This window comes from Cetorhinus maximus, chromosome 6 (genome assembly GCF_964194155.1).
Source record: "Cetorhinus maximus chromosome 6, sCetMax3.hap1.1, whole genome shotgun sequence".
NCBI lineage: Eukaryota > Metazoa > Chordata > Chondrichthyes > Lamniformes > Cetorhinidae > Cetorhinus > Cetorhinus maximus.
This window is the reverse complement of record NC_135884.1, coordinates 20664271-20687645: the sequence shown is the minus strand read 5'-3', so window position 1 is coordinate 20687645 and position 23375 is coordinate 20664271. Positions and strand designations below refer to the sequence as shown.

Sequence of the window (23375 nt, the reverse complement as noted above, 5' to 3'; positions counted from 1 at the left end):
CTGGGATACAATTTGGTGTGAATTTAATAACTTTAAAGTATTCCCTACTATAAGGCCAGATTAATAGTAGTAGAGGGTCATTTCATGTAAAGTTACTGCAGCACTATGAACTTAAGACTAGGTGAATACTTGGAGAAACAGAAATACCTGGAAAAACTCAGCAGGTCTGGCAGCATCGGCGGAGAAGAGCAAAATTGATGTGTTTGGTGGTGGCATCATGCTGGAGTTTGCGGAAATGGCGGAGGATGATCCTTTGAATGCGGAGGCTGGTGGGGTGATAAGTGAGGACAAGGGGGGCCCTATCATGTTTCTGGGAGGGAGGAGAAGGCGTGAGGGTGGATGCGCGGGAGATGGGCCGGACATGGCTTCCCTTCCCTTCCTTGACCTCTATGTCTCAATTTCTGGTGATAGACTGTCCACCAATATCCATTACAAGCCTACCGACTCCCACAGCTACCTCGACTACAGCCCCTCACAACCCGCTTCCTGTAAGGACTCCATCCCATTCTCTCAGTTCCTTCGCCTCCGTCGCATCTGTTCTGATGATGCTACCTTCAAAAACAGTTCCACTGACATGTCCTCCTTCTTCCTTAACCGAGGTTTTCCACCCACAGTAGTTGACAGGGCCCTCAACCATGTCCGGCCCATCTCCCGCGCACCCGCCCTCACGCCTTCTCCTCCCTCCCAGAAACATGATAGGGTCCCCCTTGTCCTCACTTATCACCCCACCAACCTCCGCATTCAAAGGATCATCCTCCGCCATTTCCGCCAACTCCAGCATGATGCCACCACCAAACACATCTTCCCTTCACCCCCCACCCCGACGGCATTCCGTAGGGATCGTTCCCTCTGTGACACCCTGGTCCACTCCTCCATCACCCCCTACTCTTCAACCCCCACCTACGGCACCTCCCCATGCAAACGTAAAATATGCAATACCTTCATTTCCTCTCTCCTCACCGTCCAAGGGCCCAAACACTCCTTTCAAGTGAAGCAGCATTTCACTTGCATTTCCCCCAACTTAGTCTACTGCATTCGTTGCTCCCAATGCGGTTTCCTCTACATTGGAGAGACCAAACGCAGACTGGGTGACTGCTTTGCAGAACACCTTCGGTCTGTCCGCAAGCATTACCCAGACCTCCCTGTCGCTTGCCATTTTAACACTCCACCCTGCTCTCTTGCCCACATGTCTGTCCTTGGCTTGCTGCATTGTTCCAGTGAAGCTCAACGCAAACTGGAGGAACAGCACCTCATCTTCCGAATAGGCACTTTACAGCCTTCCGCACTGAATATTGAGTTCAACAACTTTAGATCTTGAACTCCCTCCTCCATCCCCACCCCCTTTCCGTTTCTTCCCCCCTCCCTTTTGTTTTTTCCAATAATTTATATAGATTTTTCTTTTCCCACCTATTTCCATTATTTTTAAATGTATTCCATCCATCGTTTATTTCACCCCACACGGACTAGAGCTACCTTGCTTGTCCTGCTCTCCACTCTTAATTAGCACATTCTTTTAGATTATATCACCACCTTCAACACCTCTTTGTTCTTTTGTCTGTGACATCTTTTGGTTATCTCCTCCTATCACTGTTTGCTTGTCCCAACAAGCCCCCGCCCCCCTTCTCCCTCCCCCACCCCACCCCCCCACCCCCCACCCCTTAAACCAGCTTATATTTCACCCCTTTCCTATTTCTACTTATTTCTGTTGAAGGGTCATGAGGACTCGAAACGTCAACTTTGCTCTTCTCCGCCGATGCTGCCAGACCTGCTGAGTTTTTCCAGGTATTTCTGTTTTGGATTTCCAGCATCCGCAGTTTTTTGTTTTTACTTTTATGAATACTTGGAGAAATCAGCTTATCCTCAGGTCAATTTAACAGGAATTTCCAACTTCCTGGAAATTCACCTGCAGTCCTCCCTATGGGTCCATGAGGGTCGACCTATGTAACGGATGATCTCTTAAAAGACTACCTAGCGAACATGGCCAAAACAAAATTCTGGCATTAGTCGTTGAAAAGATTTTCTGCATTTTCATGGTCTTTTCCTCATGAAACTGCTGTGGCTTCTTGATGGTATTCCACTTTAAACTATTTGCTTGATGTTAACGCCAATCTTCAAACTGTAATTAATTGATCTAGGTACTTGTTCAAAAATACAAATGAGGGAAAGTAGCACAAAGATCACATTTTCCTGCAGTCCTCTTTCTTCATACCCGATCTCCCCCCTACTAGTGTAAAGAGCCACAAACTGGCAAGGAACAGCTGAGTGCAAAATACCATCGCAGATAGTATGCTCAAACAAACCCATATGAATACAGTCAGGTGAAAATTCCAACTACATTAATGTTAAAATTGGTTGAAGAAACTAAACAGTACAATACTATGGACTAGTCATATTTGGCGCACTGCATTTTCTCTATTGAACCACACATATATAATTGATAACCTTAAAAGCATTTTAATTTTGCTGAAAATTGCACATCAAAATCCTTCCGCAAAGTAATTTTTTCAGTCTATTTCCTATTTCCAGTCTATTATTCATTTTGTGATGAAATTAATAGTTAATTGATGTACTAGTGAATCAAGCCTATGAAACTTATGGGGATGTTAAGGACGAGATGCTGTTTTCAGGAAGCTAACAGCGAGGCGGTGCACATCACAACTTGTGCTGATTTGCAATTCACGGGGTATCTCTTGCTCACCAAAAGTTGCAAGCCAACTTACACATTAATAACAATGTGCATCATTTACGTGCTCTTCAGTTTTCAACAAATTCTGGCCCACAATATTGTTTTAATCACTGATGAAGTAAGGTCGGTTCTCATGGTCAGATTAATTTCAAGGAAAGTAATATCTATCTTTTTAAGTGTTAAAGCAATCAAACATTCACCACACATTACTGCATGTAAAAGTATCAGTTTTGTTCATAATAAAAACGGTGGCGGGGTTGCCATGTTAGTTCGAGATGGGATAAGTGATAGCAAGAAATGGTCTTCGATCGGAAGGTGTAAGGTAAGAAATAACAAGGGGAAGAAGACACTGATGGGAGTAGTCTATAGGCCCCCTAACAGTAGCTACGCTGTAGGGCAGAGAATAAATCAGGACATAATGAGGGCATGTAAAAAAGGCAGTACATTAATCATGGGTGATTTTAATCTTCATGTAGATTTGGAAAATCAAATTGGCAGAGGTAGCCACGAGCAAGAATTCATAGGGCTGGATTTTACCGTCAGCGAGCGGAGGCGGGGCCCGCTCGCCAACACTTAAAATGACGCGCGGTGATGTCAGCGGAACTCCCCACGTCACCGCATCCCATTTAAATTTTCAGGAAGGCAAGGGCGCAGCAAAATCAGCTGTGCGCCCGCCGACCTGTCAATGGCCAATTGAGGCCATTGACAGAGCAATTAAAGTAATTGGTGGACCTGCCCGTCCAACCTTAAGGTTGGTGGGCAGGCCAGGAGCCCCAGCGTGAACTAGAAAAAGCATGAAACCTCATCTACGGGTGGGATGAGGTTTCATGTAGGGTTTTAAAGATTTTAATAAAAGCTTTTTTGGAAATTGTGAACATGTCCCAACTCATGTGACATTATGCGGGCAAACTTGGCAGGTGGAATATAATGTGGGAAAATTTAAGGTTACGCACTTTGACAGGAAGAATAGAGGAGCTGAATATTATTTAAATGGAGAAAGACTGCAGAAGGCTGCAGCACAGAGGGATTTAGGGGTCCTCGTGCATGAATCCCAAGAAGCTAGCAGACAATTTCAACAGTTAATAGGGAAAGCAAGTCGAATGATGACCTTTATTTCAAAGGGAATGGAATATAAAAATAGGGAAGTCTTGCTAAAACTGTACAAGGCACTAGTTAGACCACACCTAGAACATTGTGAACAGTTTTGGTCCCCTTATTTAAGGAAAGATGTACTAGCATTGGAAACAGACCAGAGAAGGTTCACTAGGTTGATCCTGGGTATGGAGGGATTTTCTTATGAGGAGAGATTGAGTAGGTTGGGCCTGTACTCATTGCACAGTATTACACAATATTGAAACATTTAAGATTCTTAGGTGGCTTGACAGGGTAGATGCTGAAAGGTTGTTTCCCCTTGTGGGAGAGTCTAGGACCGGAGGGCATAATCTCAGATTAGGGGTCACCTATTTAAGACAGAGATGAGGAGGAATTTCTTCCCTCAGAGGGTAGTTAATCTGTGGAATTCCTTACCGCAGAGGGCTGTAGAGGCTGGGTCGTTAAGTATATTCAAGGCTGAGATAGACAGATTTTTAATCAGTAAGGGAATCAAAGGTTATGGGGAAAAGGCTGGAAAGTGGAGTTCAGGATTATCAGATCAGCCATAATCTCATTGATTGGCAGAGCAGACTCGATGGGCCGAACGACCTACTTTTGCTCCTACATCTTATGGTCTTATTATTGGTTCACAATACAATTGACATTACAAGCCATCTGACAACAGTTACAAAAATGGTGTACTTTAAAAAAGCAACCTTTGGATTGATTAAAAAATGTAAACTAACTTACCTCTAAAATATATTTCTCCAAAGATCTAATATCTTTCAGTGCTTCTGAATCCTGGTGAATGACCACAACCTCTTTTAAAGGGTACTAAAAACAAAAGTTAAATTGAACAAACCTTTAATTTTAGTTGCAAGGTCACATTTATATATTGAAATGTATAGCCAGTAAAAAAAACAAAAAAGCAAGAAACAAATTTGAAACAGGCCATAAAGCCAGTACTCTGAGCTAGAAACGGAACAGGGAAAATTAGCACAGGATTGAAAACTTTCAGCATTTCATTCAGCATAATACAATATACTTTTTATTGGCAGACTAAAATAACATCAATGTTCTAAATATTGTGAAACAGCATCAAGAGTTCTTGAATGTTAAGGTAATTTTTATGCATTTGATTAATGTAGGATATGTTTAATTTACTGCCCTTGAACAGCTGGACCACAAATTGATAAATGAAGAATGAACAAAATTATCTTCACATGTCAAACCAAATTGATGGAAAGCCATAATAGCAAACATAATTTGCATGGGTAAAAAAAAATCTTTATTAGTAAGAACTAAAGTATTCTTCTTTACAAATATTACAGACCTATATTTGATTTTTTTTTAAATTCTTTGAATTTTCATGAAAGTTCCAAACAATTGATATGAAGAAATGAATGGTGTTAAATCCAATACATCAGTTCATTGTGATTACCCTGTTTCTCAAGAACATTGAATACAGAGAAATAGACTTTATTCTATATAAAGATCTGGGATCAAAAAACAGAGTAGGAGCATTATTGCAAAATACAGATGGTGTGCGATGCACAATGACAAACCTTAACTGGGAGTGTCTTCCTATCTCGTATCACTCTTCCAAGTTCAATGATTGACTGCATTTGAGTAACTGCACCCTCAATGCGTTGGTCAATGACAGACTCCCTGTAAGAAATAAATCAAAAAGTATTCACAAAGGAAGCAATGAAAAACATACTCTCCCCATCCATCAAACAAAACACATAACAAGGCACAATTTAGGACTTCATAGAGAAGGGATGGAAATTCTGGAGAAGCTTGAAAGGGCTTAAAACAAATCAATCAGGGTTATGCAGTATTCAGTCCAGAGTGTAGTGAAAGACAAGGAAGGAGTTCTGGGAGGAACTGTTCATGATTATGATGGCAAAAGAGACGCAGAAAACCACAGATCCGTATAAAAATATTCTGGTATTAAATAATTTAACATTTTTTGTATGGTGCGTGACACATCCAAAGAAAAAAGCTGCTAATCAGTTCACTTGTTGTCCATCAGATTCCTTCCTTCCATCATAATGTCAGAAGTGAGGATTTCGCTAATGATTGCACAATGTTCACAGTATCTACTCCTCAGATACTGAAGCAGTCCATGTCCAAATACAATGGATTTGGACAATATCCAGGCTTGGGCTGACAAGTGGCAAATAACATTCGCGCCACACAAAGTGCCAAGCAATGACCATCTCCAACAAGAGAGAATCCAACCATCACCCCTTGACATTCAATGACATTACCATTGCTGAATCCCCCACTATCAACATCCTGGGGTTACCAGTGACCAGAAACCAAATATTGTAGCTAAAAGAGTAGGTCAGACGCTAGGAATCCTGCGGCGAATACCTCACCTTCTGACTCCCCAAAGCCCGTCCACCATTTACAAGGCACAAGTCAGGAGTGTGATGGAATATTCTCCATTTGCCTAGATGAGTACAGCTCCAACAACACTCAAGAAGCTTGACACTGTCCAGGACAAAGCAATCCACTTGATTGGCACCCCACCCATAAACATTCACTCCCTTCTCCACCGACGAACGGTGGCAGCAGTGTGTGCCAGCTACAAGCTTCAGGAACTCACCAAGTCTCCTCAGACAACACCTTCCAAACTCATAACCACTACCATCTAGAAAGATAAGGGCAGCAGACACATGGGAACACCCACCACCTGGAAGGTCCCTTCCAAGCCACTCACTATCCTGACTTGGAAATACATTGCCATTCCTTCACTGTCACTGGGTCAAAATCCTGGAACACCCTCCCTAACAGCAGTGGTGTATCTAAACCACATGGACTGCAGCAGTTCAAGAAGGCAGCTCACCACCACCTTCTCGAGGGCAATTAGGGATAGACAATAAATGCTGGCCAAGCCAGCAATGCCCACATCCCATAAAATAAAATTTAAAAAAAGATTGCTTCCCTTCATTTCAGCCTTTCTTGCTGTTCATTGTTCTGTAACTTTGTTCTCTTGCTTGAATGAAGAAGGAGGTAGCCTTATAAATTGAAACTTTGAAGATATATTACTTCCTTACAAACTACCTGGAACAGGTAAGAGTGTCTTTACTACTGAGAAATCAGTACAAAAGCTCAGCTTTACACAATATATCAATTGTTTCAATGGTGAAAGTGAAGAAAGGTTTTGCTGATACCAACAGAATGGGCCCAGCAAAGAACGATGACGATTCAGTTTTAAAATCCTTGTCTTTGCTTTTGTGTCCCTCCATGGCCTGACCACTCCCTATCTTTGCAATATTTGCCAGTCTTACAACCCTCCCAGATATCTGCGTTCCTCTAATTCTGGCCTCTTGACCGTCCCTGATTTTAATTGCTCCATCATCAGTGGCCATGCCTTCAGCTGTCTAGGTGCTAAGCTCTGCAATTCCCTCCCTATAAACCTCTCCACCTGTCTACCTTGCTTTCCTTCTTTAGGACACTCCTTAAAACTTACCTCTTTTACCAAGCTTTTGCCCCCGTGGCTCAGTGTCATTTTTTGTTTGAGCTGCCTCTGTAAAGAACCTTGGGATGTTTTATTATGTTAAAAGTTTTATTATGTTAAAGGTGTTATATAAATACAAATTATTATTACACTTACTGTCTGAATACTTATAATGGGCCTGTTGTGACACTGTAAAACTAAACTTGTGCATTAAAAAGGTCAACTTGTTCACTTTCTACACTCCCACAAAAGCACAGACAGGGCAGGACTGGGATTTTTAATGTTAAAAAAATCCCCCTTACAGCTACTTATAAGTAACAATAAAAGCAAACAAAATCCTCGAAGTGTGATAGATGACAATGCCACACTAACCATCAATTTTGAATTCAAAGTAATGAGCTCCACTCTGTTCAGGTTTTGGGTAAACCTTAGCATCTTTAACTCCCATTTTAACCATCTAAAAATGTCAGGCTCATTATTTGACCTTAAGTAATTTTTTAAAAAATAAACGTATAAGCTTAGTTTAATTCTGAACTTAATCTTGTGTCCAGTAGTCTTAACTTTGTTATGTATAACCTAAACAATACTGGTAAACTTCATCCTTTGCACTATAGTGTGGCCTTATTTTTTCATCATTTAAGAAATTTGAATTTAAAAAAGCCATAAATTAGTTTCCTTGTTTAGATAATAGTAACAGCACTTTGGGAAACAATATCTGAACCATGTATTATTTCTAGGTGGACTTTGTCTTTAAAAAATGCTCATAAACAAAGGTTGTCAGAAAGGAGAAAATGTGACAATCTATTGCTGTCTATGTATTGAAAGCGCTGCATCTACTTGAAGGTTACTTTTCTGAAAAAAACTGAATTCCCCTTTAAATTGTGGAAATGTTTGGAATCATACAGCTTGGAATGAGTGTACCTAAAGGAAGGCTCAGAGAAATTAGGTGGGCCCCATGAAAAAGGGGAACAAGCACAGAGATGGGCTTGGCCATTGCCAGGGTGCAGGTTGCAGGGACAATGGGCAGTAAACGCTCGGGCAGTGCAGGGGGTAACCAGGCTTTTGGAATCTTGGAGTCGTAAGAACTGGGGGCAGGACTTCGAAACAGAATTGGGAGGCCGCAGCTGGCAATGGGAGCGTCATTCTCAGATTTCAGGTCCAATAGAGATGCGAAGCAACATCCTTGATAGGAAGAGCAAGGCCTTGAGTATCAGGAAGGCAGAGCGGATGGACGAGGGGCAGGAAGGCAAGAGGCCATACCCTCAGCATAGGATCTACCGCCGAAGGCAGAGCTACCTTCAGGTGACGGAGAATCAGTGCAGGAGAGAACTGTGACTCTCCAGAGGTTTGTGCCTCTAAGACCTTACACCTTCCACTCCCTCAATGTTCAACTGGTCTGCGACCATAACAAAAGCTTCCTGCAGCTGTGGCAACATTTTTGCAGCAGCTGTCATTCCAGTCCAGACTGCCACAGGTCTTCACTCCACCCGTGGATAGATTCTAGGGAACAAGGGATAGTCCTTGCAGAAATGGGTACTCGCCCTTCTATGAGGGCCTGACACTGAGGCATAGAGGCACTACAACCAAAGCCATCAGGCTTCCGAAGATGGGGTTCTGGTGCATGGACTTGTTTGGTGGGGCCCTGCAGCACCCTCCTGCAAAAGTTTCATGCAAGGTCATGGTCTGTTGCACTCTCCATAACATGGCCTTCAAGAGAGGTGTGGATGTTGAAGAAGCTGAAGCGCTGTATTGCGCTCAGTTCATTGGAGGAAGACGAGGAGCAGGAGGAGGAGGAAGATGCAGAACTCACAGGTGCCTCGTTACACAGGGAGGTGGCCAGGCCTGGCATAGGGCTCAAGGATCTTGTCAGGATGTCATTAATGATGAGGATCATCTGATTCAGCTACATTTCAGCTGAACCCCTCTAACCCTGTGAGACGTTGAAGACGCAGCCTGGAACAGCTCAACCATACCACCAATGAAGGATGCACATCTGCTCAGAGGTTTCATCATTCACAGACCCTTGCTCCCCTTTGACATTTCATCCCTGTTTTCCTTATAAAAGGAGGCTTAGAAGTCTGGCTTCATTTGTCAGTGTTTACATGGTGCTCAAAAGGTGCAGTTACATGTGGAAGACACGCCAGTAACCCCATTCAGTGCTCTACCCAATGCGGTGGTCTCTGCTCTCAGCCACTGCTACATGGTGCTCCCCTTCTGGCATTGGATGAGGTGGAGGCAGCCTGCACACTTGTCTAAGCTTGTGGCTGAAATTCACGTGGGGGCCGTCCTCATCGTGCAGACACCTCCAGAAACTGCTGCACCGGTGTAATTGCAGGGACAGTCTCTGTCACTGGGTCCTACTGTACAAATGTTTCCTCTGTCATAGGAACCAAGGAGGCCTCTGATGATGATGGTGCCCCATGAGTTCTCAGTCCTTGGCTGGCGCTCCAGGTTGCTGGAAGGAAGCACCCAGCATCCCCTTCAACCATCCCTGCTATTTAGTGAAGGCTAATTAGTGTGCCATTCATCCTATCAATGCCAGAGTTCCTGCATTCACTCCAGGTGCTGCGCCTACAGCTCTCCATGGAGGAGCTCATGTGTTCAAAGCCCTAAGCAATGGTGGTGCACAAGCTGAATAGACTCCTTCATTCTCAGTCCATAATCTCGAACTGCCTCAGAGAACTCTGACATGTGAGAACGCAGCTATTGCTACTGGTTTGGGTACAGCTTCCTTTCCTGTGACTCCTGAGGCTCGGCATCTGTATCCAGCTAAGCAAGGCTGTGTCTGTCCTCCCTGCTCCAAAAGGGACTATCCATAGCTGCCTCTTCATCTTTCACCTCCACCTGCACACTTGACATGCTATTCACCCAGGCTATCCTATCTAACCAAATACAAGGTCCCACCAAAGTGGCAGCATCTGTGTTGGTGGACGGTGCGCTTGTGAAGTGTGACGGTGCTTATTCTGAGCGCTGCTCTGGCAGTGCTTGATCAGGTGATGGTGCACGAATTGGTCTGATCACCTTGATGTCAGCACCTCTGGGAGACACAAGAAGAGATCACAAGCAGCAGCTTTGGAGATCAAAAGCCTCTGCAGTGCTGAGGCTTCCCAAAGCCGCTCAGTCTTCAACATGCTGTTGCACTGGTTAGAATACAATGCACTGCCTTAATGTAAGCATTGCAGTCTCTATTCACCCTCTCCACCAGGGATGCCCATCACATCTTCCCTAACTGGCTCTTTGCCATCAACCCTGGCAATCTCCATGGCTCCCATCTCCATTGTGGTGATGATATGCAAGAAGGTAATCTCTCTTCCGGTCTAGGCTCTCTTGCGGGTATTGCGTGCTCATTTCTTCTGCATGATCAAATAAGAGAGATAAGGATATGGCCAATGCCAACGGCTCTCATGCATTAGAAGTTGCATTTATCACTGCTGGAAAGTTCTCATCAACGCTACAGCTCAGCCATTCAGAGGGGTCAGTAAGTACCCTCAGTACACACTCCTCTCATGTTCAGGTGTAGCATGCGCCCTCAGGCTCCTCACCTCGTATGTCTGCTGGAGGGTGAATACCCAGAGCCTTGTCCTGAAGATTCCGCATTGCACTCACCTTGTCAGAGCGAATAAGGTCATTGAACCCATCCTGCTCTAGACTGAGTTCCTACAGACCACACTCTGCTTGGTTTGGAAGGGTGACCTTTGCCCTGTCATCCTCTGGAAAGAAGACCCTCTTCTCACTCTCAGTCTCAAGGAGGACCGTCAGGTCAGCATTCACAAAACAAGGGGCAGCCCTCTCCAAGGTTGCAGGCCCCGCCTCACCTGCACCATATTTATTCCAGCAAGTAAATCGGTGAAACGGCAGCCACTGTAATAGCTACTGCAGTGGGTTTCAGAACTGCCTCCATTCCCCCCCTCACAGCCATTAATTGTCTGCCCAACTTTCCAGCCAATTAAATGAGGAAAATTGTCAAAATGGAGGGCTGTCACTGCGTCTTCCCGGGCTTGGAATCGGGACCTGGAAACAGCACTGACGTTTGTTTCCTGTCTCCTGGATGAAAAATCATGCCTATCAAGTCTACAATACAGAAACAGGTCACTTGAACTTACAGGTATATGCCAGCATTTATACTCCATATGAACTTCCACCCACCCATTTCATCTAACCCAATGCACATATTCTGCTATTCCTTTCTCTTTCATGAATCTACCTAGCTTCTTAAATACATTTATGTTATTTTCCTCAACTATTCCTTGTGGCAGCATGTTCCATATCATTACCATCCCACAAGTGGGAACATTTTGTCTACCTTAATCCTATCAAATCCTTTCGTTATCTTAAAAGCTCCATCAGGTCACTCCTAAAATCTCCTCTTTTCTAGAGAAAAGAGTCCCATAGCCTGATCAATCTTTTCTGATAAATATATCCTCTCAGTCTGGTATCATCCTTGTGAATCTGTTTTTCACCTTAGGTTTCTATATCTTGTTTATAATATGGAGACCAGAACTGTGTATCATACTCTTAAGTATGATCTAATTAAAGTTCTACACCAGTTTAACATAGCTTCTCTGCTATTCAATTCTAACCCACTATAAATGAACCCAGGGCTTGGTTTGCATTTTTGTTGACTTTATTAACCTGTGTTGCTACTTCCAGATCCCTTTGCTCCTTTACCCCATTTAAACTCCTATTTTCCAATGAGACTGAGAAACTGGAAATTGGTTAACTAACAAATAGAAATTAATCACCATCCCAAAGGGAGAAGTCAACTGTTTGCTTAAAATGCCACTTAAGTTAAGATCAATGAAATCCTCCAGCATAATAGTTATTTTGAACTACTGCCACCTTCAATGCGATTAGGGGAATAGACTCCAAATGCTAGGGGGATTCAATAAATTGAAAATAAAATAAAGACTCTACAAGTCTTGCTTTGTATAGCAAACGTTATCTATGTCAGTTACTTTTTAACACATAAAAAGATTCAAGGATATTTCAGTTGGGTTTTAAGTTATTATGGATCTATCTGCTTTTCTATTATCCATAAACAGAAATAGGAATTATGCTTACAAATATATCCTACCTTAATTTAGTCCAGAACAGTGCTATTTAAGTGCTATAACTTTGCACATCTAACCATTGCTCACAAAATGTAATGAGTTCTCCAAAATACCAATTATTTTCTTCAAGTTCCTTTGATTTTGTTTACCCTTATTTCATATACCCACTGTTAACAATTGCAGTATCACTAGTTTTCTCAGTTGGTAGAGTCCTTTTCATGTCCGAAGCGGTTAACTTCCTCATTTTGTTTTTATAATGGCTCAAAAAGTCCATTTAGAGTTGGTAGTTAACCAACTAACTGGAAACACAGTACTGTAAAAAAAAACTTACATATGTTTCCAAAGCAGATAGTGGGATCCCAAGGGAAAAAAAGGCATAAAATCTATTTTTGTGTAAAATGTGTAGAAGAGATTAGAAAAAAAGGTTAAACTAAATTTGAATATAAACAGGACAGAGAAAAAATGGGAAAGGCAAAGTTACAACAGAGCAACTTGGGACAGATGAATTATTACATAAGGACTTCATTTTAGTTGTTTGGACTTTCACAGTAATGAAGCTACAGATATTTAAATAGTTTGATGACATCAACATTGATGTTTAAGGAATAGTATGTAAGTTGAAAATTTGCAAAACAGGTCAGTCCAACAGTTTCTCTGAAAAATAGTCTAAAAGTTAGTAATGTTAAAGCAGCTAAGCAACCAGTCAGTAAGTATAATTGTTTGAAATATTCCCAAAGGGTTCAGAGCCATAACATTTATCCTTTTATTTACATGGTGACATTGAAACGGTCTTGTTTTTAAAAGTGTATTTTGCTTTGAAATGCTAGATTAAAATTGGAAAGTTAAATGACATAGACCAGAACACTAAATGTTTTGGAGCTTGGTGCTTGCATGCAGTCCAATGACGACTTAAGGTCATTTCTCAATTACATTTAGACAGTTTTATTAGTTATTTGGTAAAATTACAACCAAGTGTAATTTAACAAATTCAGTTTCATGTACATTATGTTGCACATTGTTTAAAATTCTAAACTAGACAAAAAAATTAATTTTTATTAACTTAATATATTGTGAAATAACATCATAGACAACGTCATACCTTACTTGTGGGAGCATGAGGTAGTGAATGCTACGTGCATCTTTGTCTTGATCAGAGGATAGGTCAATCAAGTGCCGTAAATTTTGGAACATCAGTTCAGTGATGAACGGTGTGAAGGGTGCCTGTGACAGCATCATTTTAAAATTTAGAAGTTACCAAGAAAATAATCAAAGCATTCTTTGGAACTATCATTCCTACAATTGAGATGTTCTCCAATTTATTATGGAACAACTGCAAATACAAAATTCTTTGCTATAGTATACACTGTCTGAATGATCATCTTCCTACGTTCCACACATCTGTCAGCGAGCAATAGTAATTCAAGAAAAAGTTTTACATCAGGAAATACTGACAAACACTGATTAACAACATTGGCCTAGGTTTTGCATAGATAATAACAGTAAAGTTAGCTGTAATGGCCTTTGACCTGGAAGCAGTCAAGAAAATTTGTTATTACTTAAAAATATTTGGGGAATCTGTAATTGTTTTAAAAAATGCTTGAAAAGGACTTTTAAGAGTTTGTATCACTTGTAAAGGGTCCAATTATAAAGTTTGAGAATAAGAAATACTGGTCAATGTGACCTGGTGACCCTTGACCTGGAAGTAGTACCAGCAAAAAGGAAGTTAAAATATGAATGCTATGTGGCCCGTGGTTCCAGAAAGAAGTGCAACATTGCACGAAAGATTGCACAGGTGGAACCATGTTTATGCGGACACTGTTGCCTGCGGAGAGTTGGCTAAGTCCTTGAAGGAAAGGGACTGGAATTCTGCTTGGAAGAACTGTACGGCTGAAACGAAGATCACACAGGCAGAATGGACTGCCTACCACCTCAATGAGATAGTCTTTGCTAATCCATGTGTAATCTATAGTTCATACCAAAGTGATTTGCTTGTCAATTCATATTTAATTTATGTTGATTCTGATTTGTGTTGAAGTTACAAGAAGTGAAATTTTGTCCAATAATTTCTTCATTCAGAGATTGTTTGGTAAATCTGGCTCCCCATGGGGATTGTAACATTGACAGTGTTCATTGTTATGACTGAAAAAAACTGAACAACTACTTCCAGTGTCTAACCTTGAGCAAATACGGAAATCCAGAAATTGCTGTCAGCGATAAGCTGTACAACTAAGTTCTGTTGCGAGAGTGGGACTAAAATGAACAGCAGCATGAAGCTGCAGTATTTGTCCATTGTTCCCTACTAAAAATACCAGAAGACATTAGGGCTGGTGCATTCAGTAGAAGTGAGATTTTAACAGCATGATAAGTGATAATTACCAATCTCTCTAGTCCTGAAAATGATGTTTTACAAATGTGAAGTTTCATTTCTTCAGAGGTTCATTCGTGTTGGAGATTTTAACATAAAATTAAACATTTAATTTTGTTTTACTTTTTCTGTCTCTTTTTCTCTCTCACACACAGTCTCATTTCTTTCCCAATCTTTATTTTGCTTTTGGTACACAATTTAAATCGAACCTGTACTTCCTGCCTTCTACTTCCTGATTTAGACACTGCATGTTTCAGTTAAGATTCTTCAATCTGATTGGCTGAGCAGCCATGCTGTTTCTTGTCCTGCCCATTGATGCCCTGTAGTGGGTGCTGTGCTGGATCAGACAGCAGATTTGAGCAAGCTTCCACTCAAAAGCTTGCACAAAGACTTGGTGGGCAGCTGTCAGTGAGTCAATCTTCCTTGACTGTTGACCATAAAATACAGGTCATTCTTAAAGTCTTCAATATACATTTCTGTCACATGGCCAAATTGAAAAAGCACAGCAGTAATTCAAAATGTTTTTGAGCATACTTGATCAATACTTAACTCTTACAACAGCACGCAACAATCATTTCCAGTGCAATGCGAATTTTCCAAAGTTATAAAATACATACAGTAAAAATAAATGTGAAAATCATTTGTACAGGGAAGGCATAATCGAAAAGATAAGATTTCTAGCTAGTAACTAAGCTATTTCTTCAAGTATTCTTTGCACATAATACAGATTATTTAAGTGGCATAATCTAAAGCAGTGAAGACAACTACGGAACTTAATTGTAAAGGTGAAAGACCAAGGATAGCATAGCTCACCAAAAAAACGACAGAAAAAAGCAAGTGTGTAAACATTGTGCCATGAAATTAGCTTCTCCACCTATTTCACTGTAAAACAGAAAAGACCCCATCCATATGCAAACAGTTTTGCAAACTGGTCAGAAGTTTGAGGACAGGTTCATCCTTTATAACTATCTCCAAAGCCTTGGACGAAAAGGGATATAACAAAAGTTAGTGCCACTATTTCAATAGCATGTCTAGGGCAAGGACAAATAACCTATTTAGTAGCATAGTGATATGAGCATAACTTGCAGTCAATATTCATAACATACTTGGGTTACTGGTAGCTAACCTTCCTCAAATCATGTTTAAAACTCACATAAATAACTGCTTCATTGTATATGGAAGTTATGACAAGCTTGTTATTATGATACCTTTCCCCAGTCAAGAGGATCTATTGCAACCCAAGTTTAAAAAATCTCATTGTTAAGAATCTATGGTCTTAAATAAGTGTACCATCTCCACATATATGCGTATTCAGTTAACTAAAATAAGTTCAATCACAAAAAAAGCTAGAAATCCTAAAGCTAGCAAAAAGGTAAGCAAAGATCTCTCAGGAGCTCAAGTAGAAAATATGTTGAATAGAAGATGATAAACAACAGTGGCATTTTAGTCACTTCACTATTATGGTTTTGCCAATCAGAAAGACACTACTAAAAATAGGTCGAACTGATGCACTGTTTTGCACTTGAACAAGTAATTGATGGGCAGCATTTTCCGGTCGGTGAGTGGTGGCAGGGCCCGCTCGTCGACGCGGGGTGACATCGGGCATGCGTCCCGATGTCACCCCGCACCATTTAGATTCTCGATTCAGCTGGCGCGCAGCCGACCTGTCAACGGCCACTTAAGGCCATTAGTGAGGTGCTAAAAACACTTAATGGACCTGCCCGTACAACCTTAAGGTCGGCGGGCAGGCAAAGAGCCCAGGCTGCCTTCAGAAAAAACATAAAACCTCATCCACAGGCGGGATGAAATTTCATGAGGGTTTTAAAATCTTAACATACTCTTCAAATAAAAGTTATGGACATGTCCCAGCTCATGTGACAATGTCACATGAGGGGAAATATCAGTAAAATTTTTTCTATTCTTAATCTGTTTTTCACATTTGAGCCGATCTCCCTGAGGCAGCACTTTGCCCCAAGGAGATCTGTGCGCTCTTTCCTGCACATGTGCGAAAGAGCGCACCCCCGGCTCAGGGAATTCACCACCCCCCCTCCACCCCCGGCCCACACAGGGAGCGTACAGCGCTTCCGGGCGCACATCACACTGGGCGGGCCTTAATTGGCCCGCCCATGTAAAATGGCGGCACGCCGCCAACCAGGGGCGCCAATCAGGAACCTGCCCGTCCGCGCCGGCTCTCGCACAAACTCCCCCAACAGGGGGGGAAATGCTGCCCTATTTGTGGAACAGCTGAAAATAAAACTTTGAATAATTATAGTCATACCTCATCAGAGGGGAAAACATGGAACAAAGGCAAAAATGAGCAATCTTTTGACTGTTATGCAAATTTCAAAGACAAACATCATAAACGTAAGAGTATTGTTAAGTTTTCATACCATCAGCCGACACATGCAGAACAAAACACTGAACAAGGTCTCCAAAGCCCTTTGGCAATCTGTAGCACCGCTTTCACCCTATCAAAGAGAAATAGCAACAAAATCATCCGAAAATACTCCCCTATGCAATGAAAAAGCAATGATGGTTAGATAATGGTAACCTTTTAAAAGTTAGGTTATCTAAATTGTATTTTTATGGAAAGATGCCCCATCTTTCATCGCTACTATTAATTCCAACCACTAACAAAGAGTAAATTTATCTACACTTGACCCCACTGCTTCTGAAATTCTCATTTGTGCCCAGGTCTCAATCACCTATGAAATACAACTCAAGAGCAGCTACTTATTGTACTCATTTTTTTTAATTTAGAAAAAAAGTGAGACTTTAGACGGTTTCAACCCAAGGGAACTGAAAGATGCCTACCTTTAATCTTCTGCGGTTCATTCTCACATACCAGTTAGTTAGCATGTCCACAAATTTGACTAGTCTTGGCACCACAGTGTAAAGCCTATATGCTGTAAATAAAAAGTTGATTTAAAAAATGATAAATATGAATAAAAGTATCAAGGTGTCAAACTTCCATGTGATTAGGTCAATATATTTACAAGCTTCAATGAATAGGCAGGGAAGAACAAGTGCTTTGAAACATTTTCTTTCGAAAAGTTTCCTGGATATAAGCTATAATTAACAAGTTACAGTTTACAGAGTAAACTAAGAGGCACACAACACTAGGTTAAATATATGAAAAAAGGTAGGAGCTGGTGGGTTGGAGGGATGCTCAGGGACTACTTACAGCACCATCTCAAAGACAGCAATCAGACTTCTGCTTTAGTTCAGTTAGATATTGTGGCTGAAAAGGGGTGGGCCAAATAAAACACAGTTCCAAGAGCAATAGAAAGATTTCCTCAAGGAGGAGCTTGCTTTAGATTTATTCTGACATTGCCATTTGGAAATCAATATCACGCTTCACTGTACTATATAAATGCATGGCTTGCTTCATTGTACGTTACAAAGTAAAAGAAAGACTTGCATTTAGCACCTTTCATGACCTCAGGATGTCCCAAAGCATTTTGTAGCCAATGATGTATTTCTGAAGTGAAGACACTGTGATAATGTGGGAAATGCAACAGCCACTTTTTCACATAGCAAGGTCCAATAAACAGCAAAGTGATAATGACCAGATAATCTGTCTTTTGTGACACTGAAGGATAAGTATTGGCCAGGACACTAGAGAAGAATTCCCCTGTTCTTCTTCGAAATAGTACTATGGTATCTTCTCTGTCCATTTCAAGAGAGCAGACAGGGCCAAGGTTTAATGTCTCATCCAAAAGACGAAACATCTAACAACATAGCATTCCCTCAGTACTGCACTGAGTGTCAACCTTGATTTTTATGCTCAAGTCCCTGGAGAAGGACTTGAACCCACAACCTTTTGACTCAGGAACAAGAGTGCTACCATCTGAGCCATGGCTGACACATATAACAATTTACAATCAGCATCACAAAGGAAAAACACAGGATTTAGCAAGAAGCAGAGTGCCATGGGCCAGAATTCTTCCATCGGCTAGTTGGGGGCGGGGCCCGCTCACCGATGCGAAAATGACGCACGATGATGTCGGGGGGAACCCCCAACGTCATCCCGCCCCATTTAAATATTCAGGAAGGCGAGGGGACAGCGAAATCAGCTGTCCGCCCACCGATCTGACAATGGCCAATTGAGGCTATTGACAGGATAATTAAGCCAATTAAAGGCCCTGCCCGTCCAACTTTAAGGCTGGCGGGCAGGCCAGGAGCCCCAGTGGGCTTCTGAAAAAACATGAAACCTCATCCACTGGTGGGATGAGGTTTCATGTCTGTTTTTTAAAATTTTAATAAACTTTAAGTGATATTTATTAACATGTCCCATCTTGTGTGATTGTCACATGAGGGGGACATGTTAATAATTTTTTTAGCTTTCTATTTTTTAAGTTTATAAAATTTTCAGCACTCTCCCTGAGACAGCACTTAGTCTCAGGGAGCTGTGCGTTCGTTCGCACGCATGCGCGAAAGTGCGCACTTTGACAGTTGGGGAATCCCCCCACCCCGCACAGGAAGCGCATAGCGCTTCCCGTCGGGTGGCCCGCTGGACGGGCCTTAATTGGCCCGCCCACTCAAAATGGTGGCGGGGCCTGTTTCGGCGGCGGCGATCGGCTGCCCGCCCGCCCATTAAAGGCAAAATTCTGCCCATGAATTTAGTTAAGCATTTATTCTTTTTCTTTAAAAAAAAGTAGATATAGACCTAGGCTATTGCGCAAGTTAGATGAGATGCATTATCTTTGTTGTGCCTTAATTCTGATGTTCAAATTATTGAGCATACATTGTAAAAAGAAAATTAATTATGAGCTCTGCACAAAATACCCTGAGAAAGAATATGGAAGAAAACTAAGATAGTTAAGGGTTTTAAGTTTTTTTCTTAACTACATTTTCATGTTTATGATTACCTTCCATTTCTGTCTTGAAAAACTGAATGAGGGATTGTGTAAATGAAAGTATCCATTTATCCATAATGTTGTCACTGTCCTCAACAGTATTTTCATTGAAAAGGAATTGGATACCTTCTTCCTGGAATGAGAAATGTAACAGTGATATAAAAATAGTTGAACAGCTGTCAGTACACTTTACACTGTACTTTAACTTTTTAATATTTAAAGATGTAAATTCTGACATTAAGCTAATATTTTAACTTATACACTTCTACACGCTTTGGTGTAAGTGTATTAAAACAAACCAACAATCCTGCAAATGTAAATATTGTTATGTGTACAATTTGCAGAATTTCACATAGATGTACTCTGGTACCTTGTGCAATCTCTGAACATTCTGAACAAGGAATCTGTATGCATTGTACCAAGGCAAGAAAACATCCTTCAGAACATCTCTCACTCCTTCCTCTTTAAACCGTAAATTTTCTGCTCTCACAACAGGGGAATTAATAAGGTACAGCCTAGGACAGAACATAGTTTACCAAAAATGTCATTATATAGTCAAACACTGATTAAAGTATCATCTATACTATATTTGTTGCAAAATCCTGCAAATATTTAAAAGTTTTCAAATATAAATACAATTACTATTCAGGATATTTTGATTCTGAGATTTCCATATCTTCAAAATAATCTGGTAATAATTATATTGTTAAGGAGTCAGTTATTGCAGTACGGAGAGATGATATCTTGAAGGGGGCATCGAATGAAGCTTTGTGGGTAGAGCTTAGGAATAAAAAAGGGCAGCCACATTGTTTTTTTATAGACCCCCAGATAGTCAGCGGGAAATTGAGGAGCAAATATGTGCACAATTTGCGGAGGTGTGTAAAAACAATAACAATAAATTACATTAGGTGATTTCAACTTTCCCATCATTAATTGGGATAGACATAGTGTTAAGGGCTTGGATGGAGTGGATTTCTTGAAATGTGTACAGGAGAACTTTTTAGGTCAATATGTAGAGGGTCCAACAAGGGACGGCGCAGTGCTGGATCTAATTCTGGGGAATGAAGCCGGACAGGTGGCTGAGGTGGTGGCGGGGGAGCATTTTAATGATAGCGATCACAACATGGTACAGTTTAAGTTTGTTATGGACAAAGAAACAGACAAGTTGGAAAAAATTTTTTTGGATTGGGAGAGAGTGGATTTTAGTAAAATAAGGCGGGATCTGGCCAAGGTAGACTGGGAACAGCTACTTGTGGGGAAATCTACAGAGGAGCAGTGGGGGGCGTTCAAAAAGGAAATGGGGAGGGTACAGGCTCAACATGTTCTCTCTAAGATGATAGGAAGGAGTAACAAGCCCACGGAACCATGGATGACCAGAGATATTCAGGTTACGATGAGAAGGAAAAGAGAGGCTTTTAGCAGGTGCAACGGAAACAAATCAGCAGAGGCATTAGTGGAGTACAGACAGTGCAGGGTGGAGCTTAAGAAAGCAATCAGGAGAGCAAAGAGGGGATATGAGAAAGCTCTGCCTGGTAAAAGTAGGGAAAATCCCAAGATATTCTATGAGTATATCAATGGGAAGAGGATAACCAGGAAAAGAGTAGGGCCCATAAAGGACCAAGGGGGCAGTGGAGCCAGAGGACATAGCTAGACTGTTGAATGAATACTTCACATCCGTCTTCACCCAAGAGAATGAGGATGAAGGTATCGAACTCAGGGAGAGAGACTGCGAGGTTCTTAAGCAAATTGATATAGGGAGTAACAAGGTATTGGAGGTGTTAGCAGGCTTAAAAGTGGACAAATCTCCAGGTCCAGATGATTTGTGTCCCAGACTGCTGAGGGAGGCAAGGGAGGAGATCGCAGGGGCTCTGACCCAAATTTTTAATTCCTCTCTGGCCACGGGGGAGATGCCAGAGGACTGGAGAACAGCTCATGCGGTTCCACTATTTAAGAAAGGTTGTAGAGATAAGCCAGGGAACTACAGGCCAATGAGTCTCATGTCAGTGGTAGGGAAACTATTGGAGAAAATTCTGAAGGAGAGAATCTATATCCACTTGGAGAGGCAAGGTTTGATCAGGGATAGTCAGCATGGCTTTGTTAGAGGGAGGTCACGCCTAACAAATTTGATTGAATTTTTTGAGGAGGTGACCAGGTGTGTAGATGAGGGTAGTGCAATTGATGTAGTTTATATGGATTTCAGCAAAGCCTTTGACAAGGTCCCACATGGGAGACTTATAAAGAAGGCAAATGCACATGGGAAACAGGGTAATTTGAAAAGGTGGATTCAAAATTGGCTTAGTTGTAGGAGACAGAGGGTGATGACAGAAGGATGCTTTAGTGACTGGAAGCCAGTGTCTAGTGGCGTACCACAGGGATCTGTGCTGGGGCCCCTATTATTTGTCATTTATATAAACGACATAGATGGCTATGTCAGGGGGAGGATTAGTAAGTTTGCGGATGACTCAAAGATTGGCCGGGTAGTTAACATTGAGGTCGAGTGTCTTGGGCTACAGGAAGATATAGACGGGATGGTCAAATGGGCAGATAGAAATTAACCCTGAAAAGTGTGAGGTGATACACTTTGGAAGGAGTAATTTGAAAAGGAAGTATTCAATGAACGGCATGACACTAGGAAGTTCTGAGTAACAAAGGGACCTTGGCGTGTGTGTCCATAGATCTCTGAAGGCGGAGGGGCATGTTAGTGAGGTGGTGAAAAAGGCATATGGGACACTCGCCTTTATCAATCGAGGCATAGATTACAAAAATAGGGAGGTCATGTTGGAGTTGTATAGAACCTTGGTGAGGCTACAGCTGGAGTACTGTGTGCAGTTCTGGTCGCCACATTATAGGTAGGATATGATTGCACTGGAGGGGGTGCAGAGGAGATTCACCAGGATGTTGCCTGGGATGAAACATTTAAGTTATGAAGAGAGGTTGGATAGACTTGGGTTGTTTTCGTTGGAGCAGAGAAGACGGAGGGGCGACCTGATCGAGGTGTACAAGATTATAAGGGGCATGGCAGGTTGGATAGGGAGCAGCTGTTCCCCTTAGTTGAAGGGTCAGTCACAAGGGGACATAAGTTCAAGGTGAGGGGCAGGAGGTTTAGGGGGGATGTGAGGGAAAACTTTTTTTACCCAGTAGGTGGTGACGGTCTGGAATGTGCTGCCTGGGAGGGTGGTAGAGGCGGGTTGCCTCACATCCTTTAAAAAGTACCTGGATGAGCACTTGGCACGTCATAACATTCATGGCTATGGGCCAAGTGCTGGTAAATGGGATAAGGTAGGTAGGTCAGCTGTTTCTCACGTGTCGGTGCAGACTCGATGGGCCAAAGGGCCTCTCCTACACTGAGATTCTGAGACTTTCAAATCATTAAAATAGATTTATTGTTCAACAATTAAGATAAACAAGTCCAGTTGCATAACATTATTGTAACGCATTTAATAAACCAAACCCTTAAACCAAAATTGTTGGCTATTCAACAGAATTCGCTATTTTACAAAAAAAACCACTCAATCAAAAAAGTGTATTTTACTTTTAGGCACATGATGTCATATTCTATTAGTATTTGAATCACAAATTCTTAGTTTAATCATGTTTAACACACTTCATCTTCTGGGTTACTTCAAATTTTAATATAGTGTGACAGAATATCTCTATGTAAAATGTATTACTCATAATTTTTGCAGTATTTTTTGTAAGTTCAATATTTTTAACATGAAAATTGCTGAAATTAATTTTCTGCAGACTATTATCTGTACAAACATCTAATTTCAAAAGAAACAGGTGTCAAAAGTATCAAACAATTGATAAATCCAAAGTTTCTTATTAAAACAGGTACACACATACAAATTAG

The 23375-nt window shown here is 41.5% G+C and overlaps 1 protein-coding gene across 3 annotated transcripts in view; it reads right to left on the bottom strand.

The window, feature by feature from the left end:
* The window catches only part of iars1 (isoleucyl-tRNA synthetase 1), a 189664-nt gene that overhangs the window by 68150 nt on the left and 98139 nt on the right, over positions 1-23375 (bottom strand). For all 3 annotated transcript variants that reach the window (XM_078543384.1, XM_078543383.1, XM_078543385.1), the window contains exons 19-25: positions 19893-20037; positions 19535-19655; positions 17478-17569; positions 17054-17131; positions 13398-13519; positions 5344-5446; positions 4529-4612 (exon numbers count right to left, since the gene is read on the bottom strand). In XM_078543384.1, the coding sequence (XP_078399510.1) occupies positions 4529-4612; positions 5344-5446; positions 13398-13519; positions 17054-17131; positions 17478-17569; positions 19535-19655; positions 19893-20037 (745 nt within the window). The remainder of the gene's footprint in view (positions 1-4528; positions 4613-5343; positions 5447-13397; positions 13520-17053; positions 17132-17477; positions 17570-19534; positions 19656-19892; positions 20038-23375) is intronic.